Here is a 12,395-nt window from a genome sequence, read left to right on the forward strand (position 1 = left end):
TAATAATAATAATAATAATAATAATAATATTAATTATGTGATTATTATTTATATTGTAATTATAATAAATAAATAAATAAATAATATCATTATTATATTATAATATATAAACAATAATAAATATTTAAACTATAATAACATTAACATAATAAAAGCACAAACATAATAATAATACTTATTATTATTAATTATGTATTTATTATTTATAATAATAATAATAATAATAATAATAATAGAAATACATACTAATGATATTATTATCAATTATGTGATTATTATTAACAGTAATAATATAAATAATAATACATATTTAAAAAACAATAATAACATTAATTAATATTATTAATAATAATAATTATTATTATGTGATAATATTTATATTACAATTATGTATATAAATATATATATATAAATATTATACATCTTAAAATAATAATAATAATAATAATAATAATAATAATAATAATAATTGTATTATTATTATTTATTTAATAATAATAATATAAATTATTAATATTATCATTATTATTATTATTATTATTATTTGTAAAAGCACAAGCATTTATTCAGACCTCAGTTGGCTCTGTTTATTTCTCCTAATGCATTTAAGGAGAAACATCTGAGACAAACTTGACACTTGAAACTGAGAGCTGGGAACTCTGAGCTCTGAATGAGCTGAATGAATTTACACAGCTACACCGAACCACGTCTTCTCTGTGAAAGAGAGTTATTGGTCTTGTGTTACATAAGACAATTTATTGCCAAGTCTCTTGGAATATGAAAAAGTGTCCCAATATAGGAGCGACAATATTAGATAATGGCAAAATTATGCCAAATGTTCTTAGAGGTCATTAAAGCTGCAATTGCAGCTGTATAACTTTGAGCAGCAACAGTTTTGAGCATAACCGTACAGCATGTCAGAATAAACTGCACCCTGTGGAGAACTGCATCAGTCCAGCAGCTCACAAAACACATCAGAATACAATACAAACGGCATCATTTGTACCTCCTCATGAAACACAATTCTCCATTACAGAAGACGTTGCTGGTTGAAGTCAACCGGTGCAAATGCTTCCATGCATATATGTATTGCGTTCAGGTAATTATAGAAATAATGCAGGAAATCAATGAGCTGAGATGTCATATGTCAGACCAGAATAGAAGCGTGAACATTTGAGCTGCAATATTCACAGATGTCTGAGGCAAACTAGACACCTTATAATGTTTGATACTGGTCACACTTTACAATAAGGTTCATTAGTTAACCACCTTAATTATCATGAACAATACTTCTTAATAAGTATTTACTAATCTTAGTTCATTTCAACATTTACTAATACATTATTAAAATCAAAGGTTGTATTTGTTAACATTAGTTAATGCACCCTGAACTAACATGAACAAACAATGAACAGCTGTATTTTTATTAACTAACATTAACAAAGATGAATAAATACTGAAACAAATGTTCTGCTTATTGTTAGTTCATGTTAGTTAATACATAAACTAATGAACCTTATTGTAAAGTGTTACCTTGATATTTTATATACAGAGGCAGAGCTAACTAAACAAGAAAAGTTTGTTTGCTGGTCTTACTAAAACGTGCAAAACCCTTAGAAGATTACATAAGCATTTAAATGCATGCACACTTACGCTTGTTAGCAAAGCTGACTTTAAGCGCTGGGGTCAAATGCTCCACAACCTTTTTCCAGTTCCCATGACGAGTCGGGATCCACGCCGTTACGCCACACGTGTATTCTCCAGCGTCGGCGTCCGTCGTGTGAAGGAGGCGGAGCTTAAATGTGGAAGGCTCCGCCCTGGTCGCTGTGATAAGCCCCGCCTCTATGCGCTTCTTGTACGTCTTGCCTGGCACGAGGGTCCCGTTCTCATCCAATGACGCGATAGTGTGAGTGGATACTGGAGCGTCACCGGGAACAGCGTCTCTGTAAAGCCACGACACTCCCAGTCGTCCGCTACGGAGATTGGACACGTTTGCAACTTTGCATTCCAGCTCCGTCGGGTCGCCGAAGAACTTTGCGTTCACAGTTGAGTTTAGGACAACGGTGTAGTCTGGATCTGAGAGACACAGAGACAATAGTCAAAATAAAACTAAAGCATTGCATATTTCAGATTAAATAAAAAAACACACATTAAATAATGATGTATGGTAGATTTGCACATTTTTAAAGCATGCCGTGCATGATGGGATGTTGTTTTAGCACATTGCTTGTCAGGGTGTTGCATTGCAGTGAGGTGTTTTGAGTGTTGTGATGTTTCTATATGGTGTTATTGTGAGTGTTATGGGTGATTGCACACTAGTTCAAGTCAAAAGTGATTCTTGCAAACAAACACCAAATAAAACATCCCCCTGTAGTGAAAATCAAGCTTTTAATGTTGTTTATATGTCTATGTGGTGTTTTTAATATGCTTTAAGACAAAGCATGTGTAAATTCATAAGTCGACAGCATTGCTGAGTATTTTCTCCTTAAAACTGCAGTGAACCAAAGACAGTCTCAAAAACACGCTTTGAAATCGCTGGTGTTTCTGACGTCACAAACTACCTTGTAACCAATCAGATCAACGTGTGATCGTCAACCAGTGGATCTCTGAGCTGAGTGAGTGAGTGGAGGCGGGGCTCATTTGCATATTCATAGAACCACGTATACTAAATGAGGCAAGGGTGTCGAGTTACATTCAAGATATTTTTTAGGCATGAAGAATTTTTTGAAAGGAAAAAACGCTTAAATGTGTATTTTGGTGATCAAAGATGAGTTTTAAGGGATAAAATGATTGACTACGGGGGACTTTAAATTGTCAATACTGGCAAATAACCATGGCATAAGTGGGATAATCTACAGCTAGCTGTGCATTAAACAATTTGAATGCACTCCGCTTCATGTCGGGCTGTTCTTTGCCTCCACGTCGTGCATTAAAATCGTTTAACCAAACAGTTTCCGGTCCCCCATTGATTTCCACAGTACGGGGAAAAATTACTATGGAAGTCAATGGGGACCAGAAACTGTCATTCTTCAAAATATCATCTTTTGTGTTCAACAGAAGAAAGAAATTCACACAGGTTTGGAACAACATAAGGGTGAGTAAATGATGACACATTTTTTATTTTTGGGTGAACTATCCCTTTAACTCTGTCCTCACCAGATTTTTTTAAAGTTGCCAATCAAGCGCCAGCATTTTTCATCATTTTCATTTTTGGCTGAACTATCCCAAAGTGACTCAGTCCGTATTTGTTGAAGAAAATTGATCAAACTGATTCTTCAGCAGTGAAAAGAAACTGTAAATGACTACAAATGTCCCTCACACACCTCCAAACATCCACTCACGTGCACATTCACACACTCATTAAAGCCGTTTCTAGGCTCTCAGCGCACCAGTGTCAAGTGTTTGTGGGCAGCCGGCCCGGTTAGTGAAGGGCTCCCTGCGTCTCTTCCTATACAGCTGGGACCTTCATGCTCGGGTGAGCAGTACTAGAGACACACAAAGACTTACAGCGGGCCAAAGCCAGTGCTATTCTCCCACACGGACAACCTTGACATAATCACATGACGTAAATAGCTCAGGAAAACACATGAGAGAGGCACGGGAACACAGACAAATGAAAATCATCCAGACAATCATTGGCATATACAACCCCACTGAGCATCACATGTGGTGGTGGGTTTTGCGTTAAGCTTTTTGGACGTCACGCCGGCTGAGTCACTGGGACCATCTGTGCGTTGTGGCTCTCATCCGCATCACTTCCTGTTCGCTAAGCCCCTCCCACTTATAGCCATTTACTTTGGGGAACATCTTATTGGCTCCGATAAAGACTACTGCACATAAGCAGCAAAAATAGGTTTTATCCCTGCAGTCTAGACCTGATAACCTAGTCCAACTGGTGCTTAAACTTAGTCTTAGCGCTGGTTATCAGTGTAAGGTATGTTTTGGGCACTTTTAACCCTCTTGTGCTGATTTTTTTTTTTGCAAAATGGTTACGAAACATGGTAAAGATTTTGGCACTTGCTGTGTGAACAAGAAAAAAAATCATGGACATGATTCAAAAATGTTAAATGGTCCTGAAAAAAATAGTCACACTTGTATTGTTCACAGTCAAAAATGAGCGCATTGGAAATGAATGGGAAACGAATTTCATCTAGTGGAAACTTTTGGTACTGCAGCCAAACAAAATCTCACTGAAAGCTCATTTTTTGTAGACTGGTTAAAACCAGACCATTCTCAGTAGTAACTGAGTTATGGTCTGGCAAAGCTTCATTAATAACTCATTTCCAAAGGGGCGTCACCAACGGACGTCGCTCAAATGCCTCTGGGCGCAACTGGATAGACCTAAAACCAATCAGAGCGATCGATCGTCATTGTGTAAAGCCATATGCTGTGTCCCAATTCGCCTAAGTTACACTACGCCATAAAAGAATGTACTCTTTTTGTGAAGAAAAGGTATTTACTTTTGAATGTGTAGCAAAAAAGTAGGCAAGCTTTGGGACATACTACTTCGTCATCTTTATCGGACGGATCTGTCGTGTGCATCCTGTCACTTAAACTGCCCTGTCAATCATCTTGTCACAGTTAAAATCCTCTATTAAATCTAATTTAATTTCCTACCGTTTCGGAGAGAAATGTAGTAGCACTGTTCATCTGCCAGTGGGTCTTTCATGGAGACTGTCCTCATGTGTTTGCAATTTGAATATAATAATGCATTTAAAAGTTGATGCGCTTCACCAACGGACGTCGCTCAAAAACCAATCAGAGCGATCGTCATCGTGTAAAGCCCACCCCAACGTTTCTGATTGGTGCCGTGATTTCGACGGATTAGAAATGGGCTTGAATGAGCTCTTTGCCAGACTACGTGCAGAGCAAATCTAAATTTGCCGGAAGTTGTCTGGGTTTTCCCAGGCTACATTTTTTGAGATAATGACCTCAAATTTGGAGCACAGCTTGTTTAGATTCATGGCTTTGATTTTCTCACAGTTTTAGAGTAAAACGTGTTTTGGAAAATAAATGTATATATATATACATATATATATTTTATTTTTTTATTTTTTTGTGTGCATTTTGTGTGCATTTTTGTGACCAAACTGAATTCTTCAAAGCATTCAAGATTTATGACAGTTTAAGCTGGAAATTTCATATTGAGGTCTATGCTCAAAAAGTGAATAAATGGATTATAGCTCCTGCATAAATATAAATTAGTACCATAAAATCCCCTAAAATACAAAATATTAAATAAAAAAACATTATTGGACTAAAATATAGTACAATAATTTCAAATTCTGTAATTTTTGACCACCAAACGAAGAGCATCAGAGGGTTAATGCAACAAATATTGCTCAAAATAAAAAAATGTTTCTAGATACAATTTGATGAGAAATATTCCAGTTCATATTGAGATCTCTGACTGTGGATTGCAGACGTTGGCAAATCTTCGAGGCGTTATTGAGATCTTGTATGAGACACAAGATAACTGGAGTCTTTATACTGAGAAAAAGAAGAATTAAGATTAAAATCCCCTAGGAGAAACAGCTGAGATATTAAAGTTAACAATAGCCAATTTAACCTGCTTGTGGAAGTAAAAACCAGTATTTCCCATCTAAAACTATACATTTCAGACAGTTCAACCCAGCGCTGTCATTGTTAACTAAAATTTCATAAAAAATTGTTTGAGATGAAGCAAAAATAAATAATATTCAAAGAAAATATTTTAAATTAAATGCTTAGAAATAGACATGAAGTAGAAGCTGTAGTAAAAAATTAAAACATTTTTTTTTTTACTGAAATAAAAAAAAAACTACAAAAATGACAAAAGCATATAACAAATTTCCTAAAATGACTCTAAGATTAAAATGAAAGCTGAAAATAAATAAAAATAAAAGCCAATTCAATTATAATTATTTTTTTTTTTCAGAATTGCCAGTTAACATAACTTTTTAAAGTTAGTTACTTAGTTTGTTGCTTTAGCTGAAGACCTTTATAATTCTGAGCACAGCTTGGTAATGAACTTTTGGGATCAAGTGAGGAGAACCAGGCAGCGAAAGAGAGACTTCTAGTTAAAGAAAGATAAATAAAGACAGGACGAGAGCAGGTCTACAATGTGTTTCTTTACCCGGACAAACAGAGAAGACAAGATGAATGTCTGAGAGGAGCTCTATAGCCGGTCGCTATGGACGGGAACCGAGTGTCCTGGGAACGAAACGAGGATCTGTCAATCACGATTCATTAAGAGCCTCTCCACTGCAGACATTCAATCTGCATTATCAGACTTTATCTCACACTCGCTCTCTCGCTCTCGCTTTTGTCTCCGTCTTCCTCTCTCCATTTCGTTCTCTCGCATTTCTTCTGGTTTTCCGCACACCTGTCTAGAGAATGAGCTGTGGTGCTTGTTGGAGCATCAGGTTAGTGTTTGTGTGTTTGGTGTAATTGTTATTCAAATACAGAGAGAATGATAAAAGCTTAGATTACAGGTAACACATTATCCGGGGCTTTTGACATCAGCACTAAACTGGAGATTAGTAACCAATGGACACCCGATAATCTCTAAATGATTGGGTGCAGAATAGACTTAGTAAGATCAGAATATAACTATAAATACAAACAGAACACAACTTACTGAATAAACACTTACATTTTATTTTAAAAAAAACAATGAATCAAAATATACATTTAGAAATCAGAATAAAAAAAGAGAATCAATTAATAAAAAAAATAATAATTTTATGAATCAGAATAAAATAGAACTTTATTATATATTATAATTGAATCGTATTAATTTATTAATTTAATTTGATTAAAAAAAACAGAATAATTTAAATATAAATTGAATAATCAAGATAGAATTTTAGGAATCAGAATACAGACACAATAAATAACAGAATAAATCAAACTATAATAATAATTTTGCTTAATAAATGAGAATATAAATTTGGAAATCAAAACCGAAACTAAAAATAAATCAGAATATTTTTGATTCTTAAATCTCTTCTTAAATAAATCAGAAAAGAAGATTAATAAAATAAAAACAATATATATTATAAAATAAAATATAAAAAGTTAAAATAACTGAAAACCAAGTGACTCATTATACGTAAGGCAAGGCAAGGCACACAGACACACACACACACACACACACACACACACACACACACACACACACACACACACACACACACACACACACACACACACACACACACAAACATGACTCTATAGAGACTATACAGAATTAACATGCTGGTTGCTGGGCTCACCGGGTCTTAAAGTCATTAACGCTAATGAGTTTGAGCAGCACAAGTCATCCATCAGTGCAAGACAACATGAAGAACTCCTGAAATCCTGACAGAGACTTCAGCTGTTTCCACAACAGTAAGATGCGTGAGCATATGTCATGGGTTCAGGCGGTACAGTACGTCAGCGTGAGGTTAGTGCACTTCACTGCTTTGATCGAACGTCGTCCACAAACACTCTGTTCTTCAACGCTGGATGATAACGCCAAATACTACAAAGTGTTCTACTCATCAGACACCATGATAACAGACGACACCACCTTCACTATCAACACACCACAGACGCAGACTTTGATCTCGCAATGCAAAAATAGGCCACAAATAAACATGCTACACACACACACACACACACACACACACACACACAGTGGCGTGTTTCTCCGAGGAGACCAAATAAAGACATCCAGCTCACTGTGTATTATAGAGCTCAATTATAAGATTGAATTATAAGAGCAAACACAAGACGACAAATATACAAGAACGAGAACTGAGTCATTTGGCGCTCATCAGAAAACAATGTTGGAAGGAGTGATAGAAAAGTCAAAAGCTGTGGAATGGATATTTCACACTATGCATTGCCTTCGACATGAGCAATTAGTGATGTTTGACTTTGCAAACGCCACTAATAAAGACAATTTTCATCTCGACAGAACGGATCTGTCGAGATGAAAATTGTCTTTATTAGTGGTGTCTTTGCAAAGTCTAACATCACTAACTATTGCTCACGTCGCTTCAATCAAAAATAAAGGTTCTTTATTGGCATCAATGGTTCCGTGAAGAACCTTCAACATCCATGGAATCTTTTCATTCTACAAAAGATTATTAAAATGGTTATTTTAAAGCTGCAGTCTGTAATTTTTCCTCTTTGTCGCCATCTCTGTTCGAAATCTGCAATTGCAGTTATTCACGGCATTATCAACTTTACGTGGGTTGTGCCTCGGCTCGGCACAGCGCGGGTGAATCCAGTGTTTTGTCAGTCGCCGCCGGTGTGGATCCGGGCATTCGCAATCACAGCTCCTACTTTTTGGAAGTATGACCAACATATGAATTTTCCCCAGAAAATGTCCTCAGAACAAGTAACATCCACTTTTGTTCTGACCAGCTAAGGGAAAAAAAAAGCATTGTAGTAAATCGCGCTGATTAAATCTAACGATCGCTTATCATATAATGTCAAACTGTGCAAATTATACTTTTTTCTCAAATTGTTAATGTTAAGAACATCAGCATTGCGTGACTACATTTAATGCCCTTCCGATATTATACTTGTTTTCGCATGGACCCGGTCGCAGTCTCTTTTTTTCTCTGAAGTCCGAAGTCTTTTGCGTTTTACAGCGGGTGAATCTCCAGTTGTCACTGGTGATTGTCGTTTGAACCTTTCTGGATCCGCCATCAAATTGATAAGTTTAATTATATCAAGTGCTGTGAGAAAAGGCTATACATCTCCACCTCCACCATCCTCACATTCATAGCCTACTAGCCGAGACTTTTCTTTATGTGTACAGATGTGACGTAATGACGCAAAGACATGCTTGAATTTCCCGCAGAAATCCACCAGTACCACTGGAGTTAAAAACATTATTACAAGCTTACCGTTTTGAATCGAGCTACGGCAAGCAGAGAGTTTTGAACACTGGCTGGTTATGTACTTGCTCACAAATTTATTTTGGATAATTTTTAACCCAAAAAAGCTATGGACTGCAGCTTTAAGAACTGTTCTCCAAGGTACTTTGAGGAACCAAAAATGGTTCTCCTAACTGTGAGTGTGAACTAACAGCGTTATATTCTGATTAACATAGAAAAGGGGATTTTTTAAAAGTTGGAAATAAAACTAAGATTATTGGAGTAGGTTTTAGAAGAAAATGCTTTTTCAGTCTTTTTACTTCAAAATTTCACATTTAATTCAATGTTTTACTTGCTGCTTCTTCACAATTATTTGTAAAAATTCACTAGCAAGTAAATCCTACTCCGATTTCTTTCCAGTGCACAAACGCTTAGTCAAATAGTCAATTTTAAGACTATTTATGAACCTTTCATTAAAACCTTTTGACACATGAACTATATTTATAGCCAATACTTTCAAATACTCTTATTGTGAGGCCATCCCAATCATTCTGCGATTTCCTTCCCTACTAATGATACCCTTCAAAATATTTTATTTTAAAATAAATTAACTCTTTTATTCAACAAAAATACATTAAATTGACCAAAAGTGATAGTAAATATATTTATAATGTTATAAAAGATTCGATTTCAAACAAAAAAGCTGTTATTTTGAACTTTCTGTTCATCAAAGAATCTTGAAAAATAAAATGTATCTGTTTAACGACTGTTTTCAACATTGACAATAATCAATCAACAAATCATCATGTGACACTGAAGACTGGAGTAATGATGCTGAAAATTCAGCTTTGATCACAGGATATAAATTACACTTTACTATATATTCATATTGAAGACAGTTATTTTAAATTGTAATAATATTTCACAATATTACTGTTTTTACTGTATTTTACTGTAAATAAATGTAGCTTTGAGGAGTCTTCTTTTAAAGGAACACAGTAAAGCAAAGATTATTGGTACATTTTACAAGAAAGTAATTATTTCAGTTTTTACTACTAATTTATTGATTGATTATGGGGAAATTTTTGTTGCTTGTGTTTCAACATGCATATACACAAAGAACCAACAATGTACATAAATATAAAAACACCCCCTTTTTTTTTTTACTAGTTTCTAATTCTACACCATCAAATTGTAAATCCTACACCAAATATGTTGTCAGGTGATTATATGTGATGCTGCATAGAGTTTGATCATCAAGATGCATCCCAGAAGGCAAGAGTAATCATGCTGGCCTTTGAGCAAAGCGTCTAAAGAGAAGGAAGTGAGAAAACAAAGGAGAGAACAATAACACTTTCAGCGTCCCACACAAAATCATGTTCTCAAGTTCAAACATTAGCAGTTCTACAGGTCGGTGTTTCGGCATGAGACCGGTTTCTTGGAACGGCGTGGAGGAACGAGAGCCAAAATGTTCATGGAAAGTGTAAAAGTTGCTCTTTTAAAGAGGACCGATTATGCTTTTTCACATGTTCATCTGTCTTTAGTGTTTATTGTTGCTGTTTGAGCATGAAAAAGCTTTGCAAAGTTCCACAGCATGATATAATTATTCTCTATATCAGTGTCACGGGAACGAACACGTCACAATATTCCTCATTTAAATTATTCATACGCAGAATAAAGGGGCGGGGCCTGGTTGAGTTAGTTAGTAGTGTGTTAAACTGGCGGTTATGGAAAGGGGCGGGACATTTCCCAAACACGCTCGAAGCACTCGACCAATCACAACACACTGCTCCAGCCGACCAATCAGAGCACAGTGTGCTTTTCAGAAGGAGGGGCTTCATAGAGACAGGAAGTAAACAGAGCGTTACTGACAGACTGGGAAGAGAGGAGCCGCAACAATGGAGAATATGAGGAGAATAATCAACATTCAAGCAGGAAAACCTGTTCTAGTAGAGCCAAAAAACAACATTAAGACTTTGTAAAGGGCATAATAGGTCGTATTTAAAGATCTGGCAACACAATGAGATTCTCTTTAACGTTTTTACAGGAGTAGTAGGCCTACTCACATACTGGAAAATGAATAATAGCATTTAATTCTCAGAGATTAAAGAGCTTGTGTAAGTACAGTGCGTGTGTGGATTTACCACACAGATTTGACCATCAGTCAAATTCAAGAGTCCTGCGATCTGGAGGCAATTTCTTTATCCCTTTAATGTTCTGCACGACCATTTGGTAGATCACTTTTTGAGTTGCTATATCTTATTGAAAAATGTGTGGAACTGAACTCAAGCTGATTGGGTCATCTCTACAACTTGGTTGAGGTATGCTATGCTTCAAACATCCACTAGAAGTCACTCTATTTTTTGACAGTAGAACTTTTCACTCATCCTGCTGCTAGCAAGTTTAAAATTGAAAAATCACCTCTGACATGTGGACTATTTTTGGCTGTACTTTCAAAGGTGAGTTAGTTTTGTCAACATTTTATATCATCTAACACGTTACTTAACAGAATTATGTAAATTGATGCAAAACAGAAACATCTTATAATGGTCAAATAATTTTTTAAAAACATGCTTGACCATACGGTTGAGTTGGCACTCCATGGTAAACCTTGGCATGGAATGACAGCTCAACCGCACGGTAACAGTTTGGTGAAGTTATGCTAATTTTATTAAAATGCACTATTTTCCATGGAATAAAAACACTGCTGTTCATGCATTGTTATCAATATGTTACAGTTATAGTGTTATTATACTTAAATGGTTTAATATGTATGATTTTTGTAACAGGCTGACATTTATATGTAATGGTGCATCATTTCCTTATTCCCACCTTGTATTTCTGTGTTTTAGAAGCAAATGATGGATGCTAAATCATTTTATGGTTCAAGGCCATGGAATTTTCTGGCCCTTGTACCCCCTGATGCTGTCAAGACACCCTCCCAGTACTTCAAAAGGCTCTTCACTGATGAGATGATTCAACATATTGCTCATCAAACCAATCTCTACTCTTCCCAGGAGTTGGGGGATACAGGCACACACACACACACACACACACACACACACACACACACACACACACACACACACACACACACACACACACACACAGTTATACAGTCACACACACACACACACACACACACACACACAGTCATACAATCACACACAGTCACACACACACAGTCATACAATCACACACAGGCATACAGTCACACACAGTCATACAGTCACACACACAGTCACACAGACATACAGGCATATAGTCACACACAGGCATACAGTCACACACAGGCATACCGTCACAAACAGGCATACAGTCACACACACAGTTATACAGTCACACACACACAGTCATACAATCACACACAGGCATACAGTCACACACACAGGCATACAGTCACACACAGGCATACAGTCACAAACAGGCATACAGTCACACACACAGTTATACAGTCACACACACAGTCATACAATCACACACAGTCATACAGTCACACACACAGTCACACAGGCATACAGGCATATAGTCACACACAGGCAT

General features: G+C 36.1%; 1 protein-coding gene across 1 annotated transcript in view; it reads right to left on the bottom strand.

Annotated features, from left to right (window-relative positions):
* The window catches only part of ptgfrnb (prostaglandin F2 receptor inhibitor b), a 44,213-nt gene that overhangs the window by 14,890 nt on the left and 16,928 nt on the right, over nt 1–12,395 (bottom strand). Inside the window, exon 5 of the mRNA XM_084092076.1 lies at nt 1,654–2,076. Within this exon, the coding sequence (XP_083948202.1) occupies nt 1,654–2,076 (423 nt within the window). The remainder of the gene's footprint in view (nt 1–1,653; nt 2,077–12,395) is intronic.

This window comes from Abramis brama, assembly GCF_963993115.1.
Source record: "Abramis brama genome assembly, chromosome: 2".
In the NCBI taxonomy this organism is placed as follows: Eukaryota; Metazoa; Chordata; class Actinopteri; order Cypriniformes; family Leuciscidae; genus Abramis; species Abramis brama.